We start from the raw sequence: 17,364 nt of genomic DNA, 5'->3' as shown, positions 1-17,364 counted from the left end.
TCTGTGTGAAGAAGGTCCTGTTTGCAGTCAGTATCTCGTATCTTCTCCTTAGGAAGACTTTTGATGCTGCTTTTCAGGACAGTCTGAAAATGAAGCACAGCCATTATGGTGTAGGTAAAAATATTATGGAATGGGTGCATTTCTTCAGCACTGGAAAGCTGTCCATTTCTAAGCTTGGAGTATCAAGAAAGTTGAGGAGCAATTTCAGAAAGCCCAAACAGCAAGAACAACCCAGAACAGAGCATGGTCTGCATAGCATCAGCTGTGAGGAGAAAATGGAACAAACAGGCTTATTTGACCCAAAAAGACAAGACCAAAGGGGAGGACAAGATAAGTCTTCTTGTGCATAAAATGCTTCTAAAAGGAAGGAAATAATTTGTTCTCCATGCTCAGGATATAGACAATAAGAAGCAATGCGCTTAAATCGAAGGGAGGATTGAGGTTAGATAATAAATTTAAAAAAAATTCTCCCTGTACAGCTTGTGAAGCACTGAAGTAGATTTTCTGGGAAGATTCCTCAGAGGTCTTTCAAGAAGATTAGACGAGCTGCTGTCGGGAATGAAGTAGGCACAGTTTATCCCGCTTTGGATGGACCGGCTGACCTTTGGAGGTGCCTCTGAGCCATGCAATTCTGTGAAAGTGGGAGATAGGTGAGAAAGAAGTGCAGGCTCAAAGCCAATAAATAGTGTGTTGAAGGTGGAGGTTGATAGACCTGTTTTCTGTTCATCATGCTGCAATTTGATCATTACGTTCCTTAGCAATTTACTCACCTTCTGTGCCTCAGTTTCTTAACTGTGCACTGGGTGATTATTTCTTCCACTTTCTTAAAGATTTGTGAGATCTCTAATGAAATGTCAAGTGTGTCTCCCAAGCCCCGTCTGCACAAACACGCAAGTGATGAGTCAGGGTTGTTTGACTGCTCTACAGTACATACATCCGCATGTGGCAGGCTGCACCAGTGTCGGTGTTAGCACTGAAACGAAAAACTTCTCTGCTTTTGTTGTAAATTTGTCAAAATGTCTCAGCTGCAAAATAAATTTATCAATTTGGTTTTTTATTTATTTTAAAACAGAATAATCTTAAGCAGAAACATTTTTTATGTAGTACTTTCCATTAAAATATACATGTGGAAAACTCCATCCCAAATAAGGATTTGTTTTACCGTGATTTTCACATACATCTTTGTGGCTCCTAAAAGATTTCTGGAAAGCAGCAGTGCTGTCTGCTTTCAGCAGTGCTCACGCTGCCGCTGTTCGCCTCAACTCCTAACAAGCAGCAGTGCTTCACAGGCACTGACATTCTTATGTGACTCCTAAAATACTGTGTGGAGAGAAAAGGGCTGATGTTCCCTGTTTCTAGACCTGGTTGCTTTCTCTTTTTCCTCTCTCTCTGGCAGTGGGATTAAGCAGCTCCCAAGCTCCATTCAGTGCAGCCCCCTCGCAGCGGAGCTGCCTCTGCCCTGCCTGCTTCCCTCTTTCTGCTCCGGAGTCGTCCACCTCCGTGCTGGAGAAGGGAGATGCTCTTTGCCTGATGGCTGAGCTTTAGAAATCATCTCATCATGACTAATATGAGATTTATCACCAGTAAACCAGCAAGGAGGAAAGAAATCGTGGCTCTTCCCGACTCCATTTTTAAGGCAGGATGTAAATGATTAATATTCAACACATTGGTTTCCAGCTAAAGCCTGTGTCAGGCCAGGGTAGATCAGTACGAGACTTTTGAGATTTGGGGTGGGGCTTATACGTGTTTTCTTACTAGAGAGAAGCACTTCATCTGCAGTGACCCAGCTATGAAAGAGACTTTCTTAATGCACTGTCAGTTGTATAGATGCAGAATATCAGATTTTTTTCCACAAAAACAAGAAACAAACTCTACTTAAAATATAGATTGAAATGAAATATTTCTAGAGGACTAGCCTGAAGGGCTTTTATTTTTTTTAATGATTTTTTTTTTTTTTTAATCCATGATGCTCACCTAACAGAGCAATTAGTGCAATGGAGCGTCCCTGATTCGAATCCGTGGTAGATTGCTATTAAAGGAGGTATTAATGGGCTGCCGAGAGCTGGGAAATTGTTGCAGAAAAGTGTGTTTATGGAGTATGGTGCTGGCAGGCATGATTTCAATCGGATTTGACATGTTTAACATAAATGTATACTGCACAGCTCCTGCAGTTTATGAATAATTCCTACAGGCCCACTGCCTTTCTAATTACTGAAATTGAAAAAAACAGGTCAGGCACATCCTGACGGAAATCTATTACTGCCCCTCCCCCTGCTGCCGCTTTTTTCTGTTTTTTTAATATATGGTGTTTGTTGAGCACTTAATGGCTGGGATATTCTGTGGACCAGAGTAAAGACGAGGGCAAGAGCGGGCTGGGAGGAAGGGGACGAGGGGCGCGATGGCGCAGCTCTCGAGCCTGGCTTCCGTGTGAAGGAAACCTAGGAGAAGGGACGGGAAGGCTGACTGTAATTCTGCTTTTTTCCTGAGGACTTACAAAGCACAAAAGGACCCTGGGCGCCAGCTCGAGCCCAGCAAAACAGGCAGGCCAGGTGCCTCTGTGCCACGGCTCGCTGGGGAGGCTGGGCTGGGAGCACGCCTGGCTGCCGGCAGCGTCCGCGGGAGCTGGGTGTCTGGGCTCTGGGGGGGCGAAGGGGAGGCGATGGCCCGGTGGTGGCTCTGGGGGGGACCCCAAAGGCCCATCAGCCCTTCCCCGGGACACGCCACGGGATCCTGCCCGGGCTGTGCCCGCCGGCTGGAGCCGGCCGGCCGCGGGCGCTGTGCCGAGCCGCGGCCCCGGAGCATCCCCGGTCGCCCTGTGCGCAGCGCACCGGCCTGGCTCTGCCAGGCTCGCCCAGTCCTGGCCCCCTCCGCGCCGGTGGGGCCATCGAGCTCAGCCACGTGCTCGGAGCCTTCAATTCTTCCTCGTGGTCGGCCTGATCATTTTTATGGCTTTTTTGAACTTTGTGTTTATACCTAGTGAAGTATGGCTACTTAAAAAATAAAAAGCTGCAAAGTCACTAGTCTGGCCCAAGTGGAACAGTTGTTGACTTCTGGCTGGGAGAAATGGTCCTGCATGCCCCCAAACCGGAGCTGGCCCTCCTTGCCTGCACGGCTCCCTGCCAGCTCTCAGCTGCCTTTGCCAGCTGCTAATCTTGAAAGCACGTGTGTGTTGTGTTCACCGCCGTAAAACCCAGTTGCTCCCTCCCCAGCAGTGATAAGACATACACTAAAACCCGCCGGTGCGGCAGTCCCTGCTTTCTAGGATGTCCAGGAGTGCGGAGGGGCTGTCTCGGTGGCACTGCTGGATGAATTGCTGTGCTGCAGCAGAGCCTGTCTGGTGGCTGCTTTGCTGTTTGTTTTCAGATACTTTTCATGCATGTTCTTCAGCGAGCAGGTGTCTGCCGACGTCTCTGCGATCTCCACTCTCCACGTTCACGCTTTCCTCACCAGTAGTTTCTGCTCGCTGGGTAGCTGTGTGCTGCCCGGCAGCGGTGGTGATCCCTTCTTGCTGGTTTTAAGGAGTTAGCAGAATTACTGTTGTATAGACCATCTCCCAAGCTCAACATATTGATTCAACAAATTAGTTGATACGGACTCTCATGGTAGGTTAGTTGAAATATTTATTCAGTTGAATTGGACAGTAATATTCACACAGATTGATAGCTGGCTCAGGAACCATATGAAATAGGTAAATATAAAAGGTTGTTGCTTGTTTCCTTTCAGCCACTTTGTAATTTAAAAAAAAAACCCAAGATTTCCCATGGTTCTAAAGATAAAATCTTCTTGCTGGAAGAAAAGGTGTAGTGCTTTAGGGTACCACTTTGCAAAGGTGGGGTCACGCTGGGCACAAGATGGGATGATATTCTACATACCCCATCTTTCCTTCTGCCCTGCACAAGTCTCTGAGCAGCAAAGAGGGAGCTGTCGCTCCTGGGGCAGGGAAGCCTTCTGGCTTCGGTCCAGGCCTTTTCTTTCAGGTACATTTGCTGGAGCATTTTGCTACTGGAGTGCCAAGGTGAGCTTCTGCTGCGGTCGCTGCCACGTTTGTATCTGTGAGCACCTGGACCCCCGTCCCAGCATGCCGGCGTGGCAGGGCCGCCTGCGGCCGCATTGCTCACCAGCTCTCCTGCTCCCTGGGTCGGAGTCGAGAATCTCGTAACCTTCGGGATTGAGCCGTAACTTCGTGCCGTTGCTCCGGTATCTCTTGCCCAGTCTGTGTGGGTCATTTTCTCTCCCCTGGTGCCTTCACTTTTGGTTCACAGCGCGGCGCCGTCTGAGAGCATCGCGCAGGGAGCAGCGCAGCTCCCGGCAGGTCCCAGGCCCTCCTTCAGGAGCCGACAGGAGATGAGGTGATCTGCAGGGCTGCGGGGAAGACCTGCCTCCACGTGCCCCTTGTGCTGCCTGGCATCTCACCACGACGTTTTCTGGGTGCTCTGTGTTTGTATAGAGCATGGCCGAAAAGTCTGGTGGCGGTTGGGGCTTCTGGGTACTGTAATATGAATATTTAACAGTAATTCAGTTGTTCGTACTCACTGCAGGCTGGAAGGTATGACACAGCATTAGAAAAACAAATTATTTGACCATTTTCAGGGCCACATTTCTGAAAGGCAGCAATAAAGGTCTGGGTACAAAAGTGTGCTTGCAAATCTCTGTGTAGTTAGTTCTGTCTATCATGTGGTCACATTATTTATCAAATACAGAGTTGAAAAAATACTGTAGAGCAACAGGCAATATACAGGCCTGTTAGTATGGCTACAACATCTTATTAGAAAGAATAGTACCTTCAGGGAATAAGGAATGTAAACAGACGGTGTTTCAGAAAGAAACATTCAACCATATATTATTAAGACAGGAGGTAGCAAACGGGCAGCGCTGTAGCAGTGCTGTACGCCCAGGTGCCATTTTGGGGTGACCAGAGCAGGGCTCTGGCCGCTTTTGTGTCACTGTAGTGTCTCGGTGGAGTTACTTTCTCAGACTTACTCTTGCCGTATTAATACAAATTGTGTTGCGTGTTTCTGCGGGGTAGCAACTGTCTGCCAGAGAGGCTGAGACCGAAACTTTTTGCGCCGTTATTCTGGGCTCCTGAGCTGCTGTTAATGGAACTGCACAGGTAGGTCTGGACCACAGGATCTGGCCTTGCCCATCGCCCGCGGTGAAGGCTGTGTGAGCATGAAAACAGATCAAACAGTCTGCTCCAGCCTCGGGGTTTGGGGAGGAAAACCACAGCCACTTTAAGGATGCTCCTCTGCGAGACCGATGCAGGGGTGATGGCTGCTGCATGGGCATTTCCAGCTGCAGGACTGTGCGGGCACAGCAGGCAGGTCAGTCTGGTCCAAGGGCTCGTCATGCTGAGTAATTGCTCCAAGAAAACATCAGGGGAGGTTTGAGGAGGGAGGCACCACCAAATATGGAATTTCATTTTCCATCAGACAGTGAAAACACAGTTCCCTGGTCCCACTGAAAACTTTTTCCCAGGCTGGCTGCTGAACTTAGTAGGAAGGGAGTTTTTTCAGTAGGCTGGGGGCGGGGAGGGTGTTGTTTTTTAAATCAATGGAGATAGCAGAAACCCCACTGTAAATTTCTAGGGCAAGTGGCAAGCTGGTTTACGGAATGCAGGGAGATGAGAACCTCTGGCTTACGGAAAGCAGCATGAATTAATAATCATTTAATTGGCTTCTCCATTATGTTGCTGGGTTGGGAGATGGAAGTTTAGATGAAGGGGCTGTCAGTGGTACTTTAGCTAAAAGAATCTGATGGCTGGGAGGCGGGGTGGCAACTCCCTTCCCACCAGGATGGAGAGCAGGCAGCTTTGGGAACCCTTGCCAGTTTTGCCTCTGGACCTAGCAAAGGAAAGGATCCCCACTTCCAAGGAAGTGTCCCATCTCACTTCTGAATTAATGCCTGGGAGAATTTCTCCTCCTCCTCTGCAAAGCAGAAGCTGCCGAGGAAGAACGAGAAGACAAGTAGGTCTCCAAGAAGTGCTGTGGCGGGGCAGCGCGCCTGCAGCAGCACGGGCCCATTGCACTTGGCTTTTGAGTACATTTGTTGAGAAACGCAGATTTTTCTCTAAGGTCGGCAAACCTGAACTAAATCCATTTAAAGAGTCAAAATAGTAAAAATACTGAGTGATGCATAGCCGTATGTCATACTTTAAACCCAGATTCCTTTTTCTTTTCCTGCAAGGCCTGGACCTCTAAGCGTGGTGTTGGACATGGTGAGAGCACAGGCGTTGTGCTCCACCTTCTCTGGTGCCAAGCTGCCGTTCGGGGCTGAGGCCCTTTTGACATTTTCAGCCAAGGACATTTTGTCCCATCCACTCCGTGCAGACACGAAGGTCCCACGCAGCTGCCAGGAAGCTCTGCAGGCAGGTGCCGAGCTGTGTGTCCTCATTTCTCCAGGCAGAAGAGAGTTTTTAATTCCTCTGATCTGTGATGTGGACTGAATGTGTCACTTCATGTGTTTGGCTGTTTATCAACAATAAACTTCGGTCTCGGTGTTAAAATTCCCACTTGAGCTGTCAACTCAAAAAATAATACTTAGAACAAATGTTCCGTATGCGTTTTTTAGAACCCTGCCACAAACTAGTTACTCTGGGGTCTGGACAATCATTAATAATTCAGGTTTTGAAGGATTAAAGTTATGGGTTGGATCAAGTGCATTTAATAAAATTGGGCACTTTGGAGGTGGTAAGTAAAAGTAAATTTTAATGACCTTTTAATTTTCCCTAATTCTAAGCAGGCTGCTTCGCAGTAGAAAGGAAGTAAGAAAATACCCTGTCGTGACTCCAGAGGTTACAGCTAGTGTTCAGCAGCTACAGGGTCGTTGACAGCTGGGTTGCTGAATTTATTCACTGCATCTGAAAACGTCACATCGGTGAGCTGCTAGAAGCGGTGCCCAGTGAAGTCAGTGTCAGAGGGTGAGGACTAGGGGCTCCCTGAGCTGCTCATGCCTTTGTTTGGAAAGGTAACCCATATACATGAGCAGAGGTTTCTCCAGTCATCCCTTTTCCTCCCTTGCATCCCCTGACCCTCTCCCTGGCCTGGCAGTGCCAGCACGGCTCACTGCAGCACTTCCCAGTAGTTTTGCAGAGCAGATGACACCCAAAGATCTGAAGCGGCGGTTTGACAGATACAGAGCCCAGAGAGACCCTGCCCAGACCACCCAGGAGACACAATCACCATCCAGGGCAGCGAAGTCTAAGGGGACCCGAAGTTGTGGCTGGCGTTGTCATCCCAGCCCGGTGCAGGGCTGGAGCAGAGCTTGCACGGCTCCGTGACCGCACTGCCAGCCCTGGGGTCTCTGGACGCCGGTCCCGACGCCTGACTGCCTGATTGGGGCTGACGCTTCAATGTCCAAGGTCACACTGAGGAGTGGACTATGTCAACAGCAATTAGCCTCCTTATCAGGGCCACTTACATCACACAAGGCTCGGGCAGGGCTTTTTAAGGCAGGGTGGTCCTTCGCCCACCACGGTGCTGGCTGTCGGTGGTGGTCTCTGCCTCCCCAAACCCACTGGGAGGGACTGCTTTCCTCAGCGGAGGAGCTGCAGGTGGGTCCGCAGTGGTGCCGTGTTTCTCACGCTCCAAGTGGATTTTATTAGTAGGAAGTAAGGAAGGCCAGCTTTGGTCCTGTAGACGTCTTTAATGACTTTCCAGGTCTGAACCCCAGGGAGGGTCACGGGTTCAAGCTAGTGGATTGACCTGAGCAGCAGTCTGCCGTTCTGCGCAGGGGCCAGAGCGGGGTCTGTGTGAGTGTCTGTGTGTCGGCACTGACACCACAGACTTGTTTTACACAAAGAAACTCTAGGTTTGGACGTTTTCTTGGAGTTGGCAGCACAGTGGGGTCCTGTGGTTTTGGTTTCAGATACAGCCAGGACTTTACATCCGTGCATGGAGGTGGTTGTATAACCAGCCAGGGCTGAAATAAGAGGCATGCGGCAGGGCAGCACTACAGGGAAGGAAATTGCCCCTAAGCAGGCTTTGCCACGGCCAAGTCTACCAGGAGAAATTCAGTAGTACCAGGGCTCCTCCAATCCCTGCCTCCCTCTGGCAGCATTGTTATCTATTTGCAAAACCTATTTTCCCTCTCCTGGAAGTCATTTTGCCTCTATTTAACTGAATGCTTAGAGGTGGGGTCTGGCAGGGAAGGCAGTTATAAATGGGGATTGTATTTCTTACTGTGATGTGGTACCTTTCAAAATATAGCTTATGCCAGTGAATGGAAGGATCTTTGAGAAGGAAGCAGTTTGCCTGGATATTACTCTGACGGCATCTTCTGAAACAAGGAGCGGATACCGGAGGGTTCACAAAGGGAATGAGACAAGGGGAAGAGTATGGGGGGACTGGTCTAAGAATGCTACAGTGCCTTGTTAATCGGCAGTCGATCCATCATATTAAATATCCAGCTGTCATATATTACCTTTCAAGTGAAAATGAATAACTCCCATTAAGGGCGAAATGGGTTTGAAGTCGATTCGAGACAGATTAAAGTACTGTTATGAATGTGTGTTCGGGGAGGAGGAGACGGGGGCTGTGTATAATATACTTGTCCTTACAGTTTTTAAATAATAGATGTCCCACAAATTTATGTACTGCAGGCTGCCAGGGTTCGGGGGAGGGGTAAAGGTCAGGGATGTGCTTCTCAGAGTGCCACAACTTGCAGAGTGTTTTGCTGTTGACTTCTGGGCTCATCTGCCTTTTTCTGTTTTGCTGAAATAAAATCGCCTTTCCTCAGCTTGTTACAGTGTGAGAACATCCGAGTCCCATCCCAGCACTGGCTGTAGGCTGGGTCACTGCCATCGTGAGCATTTTGGAGGTACCACATGCTGGGGAGTACCCTCGGATGTCCGCTCTTCCCTGAGGTGTGTGGGCTGAGCTGGCCGGTGCTGCCCTGGCAGTGTGCCGCTGCTTCCAGCCCAGCGTGCAAGTCAGTTGGGTTGAAGGCCACAGCTTCCAGCCGTCTCCAAGAGAAATGTATTCTAGAGGGTTCATGTGCAAAACGTCCCAGGTGAGCTAGGAGTACGAGTTCTGCTTTGTTGAGTCAGCCAGCTGCTCGTGGAGGTGACACATCGGCCTTCACGTCTGGCCAAGCATTTGTGTGTCCGATGTAAACACAGGACAAGACTGTCCTGTACCTAACAGGTTGTAAGCAGCCAACAGAAATTGCTGAGATTGCTTCTAACTATAAATTACACCATTAAAGATAATCAAGAAAACTTTTTTTGGCCAGGCGTGCTTTGTAGGATGTAAGTTAGTCCACAGACTCATCCTCCTCCAAGTCCTTGCTATGTTTCAAGCAACAGCAGCAGAGTAAATGGAAATACAGTCTTCGTCCAACTTAAGCCTCTTTGCGGATGTCCTGATAGAAATCTCTTTTTGTTGCAGCACCAGCCAGCCAGGCAGAGAAGGAGCTGACAGAGCCTCCAGCATCTTCTAAACGAATATCGTTTCCCAGCAGCTCTGAGTCGCCTCTCTCCTTTAAGTGGTCAAAAACTTCAGAGGAGACCAAATCAGAGCAGGTAAGGAAGAAGAACCCAGGTTTTTGTGCATCTACAAGCAGGTAATTTGTTTCATATGTGCCAAAAGCAAAGAATAAAATAGGAGAAGGAGGATGAAAGGCGGTAACTGGTGGTAGGAGAAGGCATCAAATTATTAAAGTCTAGCTGTAAGGAAAGAGGAAAGCAGCAGCTGTAACAATTGTGTGATTCATTTGTCTTGCTCTGCAGATGTATCAGTGTCCATACTGCAAGTACAGTAACACAGACGTGAATCGGCTGCGGGTGCACGCGATGACCCAGCACTCAGTGCAGCCCATGCTCCGCTGCCCGCTCTGCCAGGACATGCTGAACAACAAGATCCATTTGCAGCTGCACCTCACCCATCTGCACAGTGTGTCACCTGACTGTGTCGAGAAACTCATCATGACGGTAAGTGGCTGCGTAGTCAAGCATGTCTGCTGCCTTCCTAGCGAAGATGAAGAGTAACGGGATGGCCTGACCTGCACGGGCTGACTTTGCTGTAGTGGGCAGCTCCTTCATCTGTCAGGGCTCTGTCATCTAGGTTTTCCCCATCCCTGTAGGTTTTGTCTGCAGAGACTATCTTGTCCGTGCCTGACCACTGTGGAAACTGGCAGTGTTTCAGTGTTGAGTAATTTCCCTGTGAAGAGATTAGAATAAATATGATTTCCTTTAACTACTGAGGTCATTGCCTGGGATTGCATTTGCACAGAAGCTTCTGGGAGATGCAGTAGCTGATGTACTATGCTGCTTCTGTTGCAGAGAAAAAGTGCTTGTGTGTTGATGAGCACTTCCCAAGGACAGCCAGGGTGATTAAGGTAACATTACAGGAAATTAGATAACAGGTTTCTGCTTAAAATATGATTTTAAGAACCAACAGAGTAACTTCCTTCGGCGGTCTCATCTTGTGGAGGGGAGACAGTCCTATTGTGCAGCCCATGTTCTGCGCTTAGTTCACTTAATGAGGATCATTGTTATGGTTGTATGAGATAAGTTGGATCTGTTACTTCTGTGAGGAGTCGCTCCATCCAAAATTACAATGCTTTTGTTGTGTAACAATTCCCTTTTTTCAGAGTAACCTGAACAAGGGATACGCTGCAGTTGGCCCAAGGGAGGCGGAACCTTATTATGGGACTGTTGAATACTAGACCTACTGTTTCAAGTGCTGTTTTTAAAATGTTTGGAAATGCCTGGTTTTACATTAAAATTTAAGCATAGGCATTTAAAATCCTCTGAAGTAGGAAGTTTGCCACTGAAGCGTGGAGTGTAAGTTTGGTAGGTAAAGTTAACTGTCCTCATGTAGAGCTCAAACTTGTAACAACTCCACTTCTCAAGCTGTTTGTCAGACAGCATTGTGCCTGTGTATGGGTTGTGATTGCTACTGCTTGTGCAGCTTCTGATGGGGAGCAGATTGTGGTTCAGCACAAGCGTGTTTGCACCAGGCTCCTGTTCTGCCCTGCATCCTTGTTTCAGCACCTAACATGGGAATCCTTCTCCAACACCATCTCCAACGAATCGAAATTCATCTAACTTCAGAGTTAGTGCTTGGTGAGGAGTAGCAAATTAACAGCGTGGTGTTCGGGTTCTCATTTGTGAGACCTGGGTTTGTGCTCTGGCTTGCTTTACCCCAAAGCCGCTGACCCAGAGTCCCTCTCTGCTGCTGGCATACACGTGGAGTTGTGTGTGCAGCTCCCGGACCTCTTCTGTGGGACTTGTACATGCTCTCGTGGTGCAGAAATGCTCATAAAGGTTTACCCCACTCTCCAGCACTCAGGCACTTGCTTCAGTAAATAACATTTTGAGTCCCAGAATGTTTCTTTCATGAATTCCCTTTTCATAGGTTTCACATGAGTGCGCGTTTCCATTTGCTAGTGTCAGTTTAAGATACAGGTAGAATTAATAAGGCACATTTTCAAAAACCCTTCTAAATTCACAAATGGGATGTATTGTCAGATTTCTACACTGTTATTTCTTTGGTATAATCTTCAAGGCAAGGTTGTGTCTGCATTTAAGAACTTGTCACCAAGTATATAAAATAAGTGTTTATTTTGATTCCTGTCAGTTCTTTCTCTTTGTGATTTTTTTTCTTGCACCCCATTTCTGCTTGTTTTCTCCCTTTTTTGCCGATTCCTGACAATGGACACGGATAATATCATGTTTGTCGTAATACTCGTGTTATCAGCTCCCCTCCTTTGATGTTGTCTGAGCAAGCATGTGCAGCATTGCCCAGCTTTTCTCTTATAGTTCCCTCGTGTTCTCTTTCAATCACCCTTCCAGTCCTCTTGTGGCTCCTTCTCAAACGCCTTTATGCTTTTTATCTTCCTGCTTTGCTTTACCAGCTACCTGTCCTCTCACTTTTCTGCCCTCTCTCTCAGCCCCGTTGGGCTCCGCAGGAGCCAAAGATGTGTCCTGCACCCCGGCAGGCTGCGAAGGCTCGCGGTGGCCACCATTGGACCAATGCTCCCGACCGCCTGCGAGAACCGCGTGTGCCCCGAGCAGGCACTGCATCGTAAAACCCATTAAAAATCCAGCCAGGCTGACTGGCCCTGGCCCTCTCTGAGTAACAGAATATAGAGAGGTAGGGAAGAAGAGCACCAGCAGTTCACCAACCCTGCGAGGCTGGACGTGCTCGCAGGCTCTAGCAGGGGGTAGCTCTGCTCTGCCGACCACTTGTGCACCTGGGTCAAGGAGCTGCCCCATCACAAAGACCTCGGTCTCTGCGACCTGTGTCCGTTTTGATTGATGGTGCTTAAGTGTGTAAATAACCTTCTGAGGACTTGAACGAATCTTGTTAGCTTCTAACTAAATTGATGGAAGGCATTTTGACCTTATAAGAGCAGTGAGCAGAAGCTGAGCCCCTTTCTTATGCCAGCCAGCATAACCAGTTTGCTAAGGGTATCTGTTACGCTGACGTGAAATGGTTCGTTTCTGAGTTGGGCTGTTGGCAGAACGCGCAGTCTGGAACGGGTGCAGTTGGGCTGGTCCATCCTCTTGGCCTGGGCAGATCTGTGTCCTCCAGGATACAGGGAGACTGGCAGAAGCCACTTTTTAAGGAGCTTGGGGCACCCCGCAGAGGACATGGCCAAAGCAACTGCAGTACTGTGGAGAACTGGAGCAGGGCCTTGTCCTTCTGCTGCAGAGCACAGGACTTCTGCTGAGAACCGTGGAGACTGGCTTAGCCATGAAGCTCATCCTCTTGCTCGTTTCTGGTTTTTCCACCTTGCCTTGCCACTGGCCCTGGGCAGCTGTTTCCTTTGGTACCCAGAGATGTGTCTGGGGAGGAAGACGGCCTCTCCTGCTTCAAGTCAAATAGCATGTGGGCCAAGAAATCAGTTCTTTTTTGTATTAAATGACATATTTTGAGAAGTCAGTATGGCTTGTGGAGAACGTGGCAGCATCAAAGGTTGCCAATTTTGCTCATTCTAGCTAAGATTCCCATTTCAGTCTGACACGTGAATCAGGTCTTGGTGCCACTGTGAGGGAATTGCAGTCCAGTAACTGGGAGCCAGGTCCCTTTCGACATAGCGTCTTTGCGCTTGGCATTTGGAGGAGGCTCCAGTTAATAATACCTTATCAGACGCCTTTCAGGAACCTGCAGTGTCTAATATGTCTGTTGCCATAGTAACGGCTGCTTGCCTGTGCTCAGCATCTCAGAGCTGGCTGTTCCGTACCTCGTCCTCTTCATATCAGCGAGCAGCCGGGCTGGCTGTCCCACGGGACACCCGGGTCCTCCCCACCGGCCCAGGCGCTGGGACGGGGGGCTGGCGGGGCGGCAGCCACAGGGTGAGGGTTGTGGAGCTCGCGCCGTGTCCCCGCACGGCGTGGCGGCCGGGGAAGCCCCCGCGGGGCAGGGGCAGGGGCTCCCGCCGTCGTCCCGGTCTCCTGCGGCTTCCCTTCCACGGGGCTGGTGAGCCAAGGTGGCCGAGTTCATTTCACGTGGCGTTTCAGCCGCTCTAAGCGGGTCTAATCGCCATCTTTCCACATAACAGCCTCTTTGCTAATCTTGGGCCTGCACCGCTTCAGCAGAGAGCCCCTTAATGAGGGTGAAGTGCAGTTCGCCTGCACAGTCGATTGACAAGACTGATGGGCTCAAGCCGGGAGAAGGGACGGCTTCCCGAGAGCCTCCGGGAGCAGGGAGCTCTCCCTCCTCCCGCGGCCGGCTTTATCCTTCTGCACATTCCTCTCCCGTCATTTCTGTTGTCAGTTTTCTCTTCCCCGGTTTAGGGCGTCTTCCCAGTGTTTCAGTCATCTTTCCATCTTTTTCTTTTCTCCCTTGCTCTAAGAGTAATTCTTGCCCGTCCCTGCCATCCTCACTTCTCCCTCTCGCTATCTTTACATTTTTTCCCTCTTTCCTATTGTCTTTTCTTATTGCTCTCTCCCTTCTGCTGTCATTCAATTTTTCTCTCTCCCTCCTTCTCGCCCCCTCTCACTCCCCCCTTTCCCTCTCACTCTGTGTCTCATTCTCCATCTCGGATGAAGGTAATGAAAATAATCGGGCTTCATTAATTCTGAGCCCTGTGAGATGATAGCCATTTGGAGCCATGTTTGCCAATTAGATGGTCTAAATTAGAAGTGACCTTGGTATACTGCCATCGCTTTGCCTCTCTGAGTCTAATGAAGCTTTTCACTCCAGCACCCTCTCTCTCTCTTTGTAATGGAAATTACCTCCTTTGTCTGGTTGGGAACCTTGCATTGCATGTGTATTTCCCCCTGGTTGCATGGACATAGGGATAGTAATGTATCTCTCCTCAGACCCCTTGTAGAGATTTTCTTTTCAAAGCCGCATGATTTCAGCATTTTGGGGCATTTACGGAGGAACTGCCTAGGCTGTCCACACGTTTGGTCACTTGGTCCAGGGGAAAGTCAGAGCAGGCTGATCCAGTGCACAAGGGGAGCTGGCTATTCACACTATCCAAGATTAATTTTTTGGACGTGCCAGGAATATGCTTGTGTCATGCTGCCGGGGCCAGAGCGGGAGGGGTGTAGCAGCTCTGAGCCTCCAGTCCACGCTGATAAGCGGCTCTGCAGTTCATCGTCTTAATAGTGGCAGGAGCCACGCTTGTCACTGCTGTAGGTTGTCACCAGTGAGGAGTGGACCCGCAGGTTGTTCTCCAGACTGGTGACAGGGCCGTAGGTGTCAGGGCGTGTGCAGTCTGCTGAGGATACTCGTGGGGCAGGGAGGCAGGAGACATGGCGTGTCAGCCCTTGGGTTTTTTGTAACAGTCACTCGCTGGACCACATTGTCTATAGAAATGGCCATCGAACTGGGGTGCCCGTGCATGTCAGTGGACCTCGTCATCATAAAGAAATTTGTCTGCTTAAGGGGATCTGAATTTCATCCAAAAGGGAGGAGGGTCCTTGGAAGCAGAGGAGCTTGTCCCAACAACTTCCCATCTTCTAAGGCAGATAATTGGCTTCTCTGCAGTCTGCTCTAGAGGGAAGTTCTCTGGCCGGCGTTCCCATCTCCAGTACAGACCACAGGGGAGATGTTTCAAAGTGGGGCGCAGGAGGGGCTGCCACAGTCTCTGGCCCAAACTTCCCCCTCCTTCGCTCTTTACCCAGGCAAGTTCCCTGTCCCACTGAGCGGACGGGGATGGGGACGGGGCAGTCAGAGCAAAGGGTGCGCCCTGAGCGCCTGCCTCAGCATCGGGGGTTTTCTTGGAGACGGTGACTCTAGTCATCGAAGTACCGATAAACAGAACCTGATCCACGTATTGGTATCTGAATGCTGAGCTGTCAGAAAGAGCGGGTAGGAGTGAGCTGCTGATTCCTCCCCACCTCCTGGTTTCATTTGGACGGAAAGGTCAAGAGCGACAGGGGTCGAGGGGACCGTTTGCTTCTGTGCGGTAACGTTGGAAGAGCGACCTACAGGAGACCTTGGACGCAGGGGCAGCGGCGGGACGGGCGCTCTCGGGGCTGTGCGCAGAGGTGGATCTGGTGTGAGAGTGGTGTTTCCAAGCTGGAAGGCTTTGCTGGTGGCTTGTGGGCCAGAAGATCGCGGCTGCAGCTGTGAAGGGGACACAGTTTAATGTCAGACACAGCAAAACAAGTATGTACAGAAGAAGGAAAGGGAGAAGACAAATCGCATTTGTTGGACTTACCTCTGTAGGGTTGTTTTTTAATAATGGTTCACATTGACTGACTTGTTGCCGGTGTGAAACAGTTGGTATTGGAAACATTTAAACAGGGAGGTAGAGGTATTGAGCAGAGCTGAGGATGGATGCCAGGATTACATGCCAGGTATTGCCTGCTCAGGCGAGAGGGAGGTAGAGAGCATTTAACAACAGCACACGCTAACATGGGCTGTGCTCGAGATAAACACGTTCCTCTCTATCACCAGAACAGTTAATGCCATTTAAATACAACTGAAGCACAAAATGCTGTGTCGTAGAGCACCGCTCCTTGTTTACCTGTCAGGTGGCCGTGGCCTACTAAACCTTCCTGCCCCCTTGGTACTCTCACTATTTGTTTATAATAAAAGCAGCTGCAACATGCGAGGCATTTTCTGCATGTACAAGGAAATGATATATCCTCGGACAGGTTTGCAGTGTAAAAGGACAGGTAGTTCAAAATGGGCAGTCTGGAATTCAGTGTAAATGCAAAATAGTTTGAGACGTGCAGCCTATTTTCACTATTTTTATCTTTGCTGCCTGCTCGGGGGTGGTCCTTGGGGATGAAGAGACAGAGTAGTCCTGCCCTGGAAAATGGCATAGGAAACGGACAGCGCTTTCAGAAGAAGCCTGAATGGTGCTAAACAGGTAGAGGACTAAAGCGGGTCCCGTTGCTGAAGGAAGACCAGTGCCTTATTTTCAAGGTTTTGCTTCCCAGGGCCAGCCCTGTGTGGCTGTCTGGGCTGCCTGCAGTTGCCCTACATCCGTATCCAGAATTTCTAGTTTCCTGCACTTTTTTCCAAGCTTTTTTCTGTTTGCCTTTTGGATTTTTGTGCCTGTAGCAATTTAAAGTACCACAGCCTTTTTTTTTTTTTCCTCCCCCCCTTTTTTTTTTCTTCTTTTTTTTTATTGTGGAGGGAGGGGTAGAAGTAGGGTGAGAACTGTGGCTATGGAGATGCAGGTAGATAAAGGTAATTACTTAAACACATATAGGGCAGGACTTACTGGTTTGGAGACCCAGATTAAGATGCAGAGGAGCATGTGAGGTTGATGATTATATTTCGGGGAGAGTTAATTGACGGAAGGTGAAGGCAGACAAAGAACCGCTGCTTACTGCCTTCTTGAATCCCAATCAGGAATTATGATTAAAGACGCGGCGAGACAACAGAGGCCTGATGAATTGGTGTCTTTTTTTTTTCTTTTTTGCCGTCATTCACACTTGATTGACTTCAACCTTTCAAGTGCAAAAGTCTCTCTTTTCCATTATTATTCATAGCCATCTGAGTTTTTCTAATTAAAGTGTATGAAAACAATTACTGATCCGTCGTACTGAGTGTGGTAGTGGGGATGGCTGCCTTACTGTAATGCGTATAAAAAGCCCACAGTTTTCTATAATGATGTGCAGCTGAGGTGTTAGATAATTTTATTCTTTTTCTACTCTGTTGGGGTTTTTTTTAATTTCTCATGATTTATTTTTCATAATTCCTAAAGATCCTAGGAAAGCGTTCTCCCTGCTGATAAAGCTGAGAGGGATGGCTCCTTCTTGCCTTTCCTCCCCGGCATCCCTGCTTGTCCCCCTCCTCCGAGCCTGGCTACTGGGAATTAACCAGTGACCTTTCACGTCTCCTGACCCACCACCCACAGCCGTCAGATACTCCTGCTTAGAGTAAAAGGTGGAATGAATTTGGTGTGCTCAGCTTCCCTCCTGGTGATTTATCAGTGCCAGCTGCCTTTCCTGCA

At 49.1% G+C, this 17,364-nt stretch overlaps 1 protein-coding gene across 2 annotated transcripts in view; it reads left to right on the top strand.

The window, feature by feature from the left end:
* The window catches only part of ZFHX3 (zinc finger homeobox 3), a 344,347-nt gene that overhangs the window by 310,216 nt on the left and 16,767 nt on the right, over positions 1-17,364 (top strand). For both annotated transcript variants that reach the window (XM_052795595.1, XM_052795594.1), the window contains 2 exons: positions 9,384-9,517; positions 9,725-9,925. In XM_052795595.1, the coding sequence (XP_052651555.1) occupies positions 9,384-9,517; positions 9,725-9,925 (335 nt within the window). The remainder of the gene's footprint in view (positions 1-9,383; positions 9,518-9,724; positions 9,926-17,364) is intronic.

The sequence above is a fragment of the Harpia harpyja genome, chromosome 9, assembly GCF_026419915.1.
Source record: "Harpia harpyja isolate bHarHar1 chromosome 9, bHarHar1 primary haplotype, whole genome shotgun sequence".
Lineage (NCBI taxonomy): Eukaryota > Metazoa > Chordata > Aves > Accipitriformes > Accipitridae > Harpia > Harpia harpyja.
The sequence above is the reverse complement of the archived record's forward strand: the minus strand, read 5'-3'. Positions and strand labels throughout refer to the sequence as shown.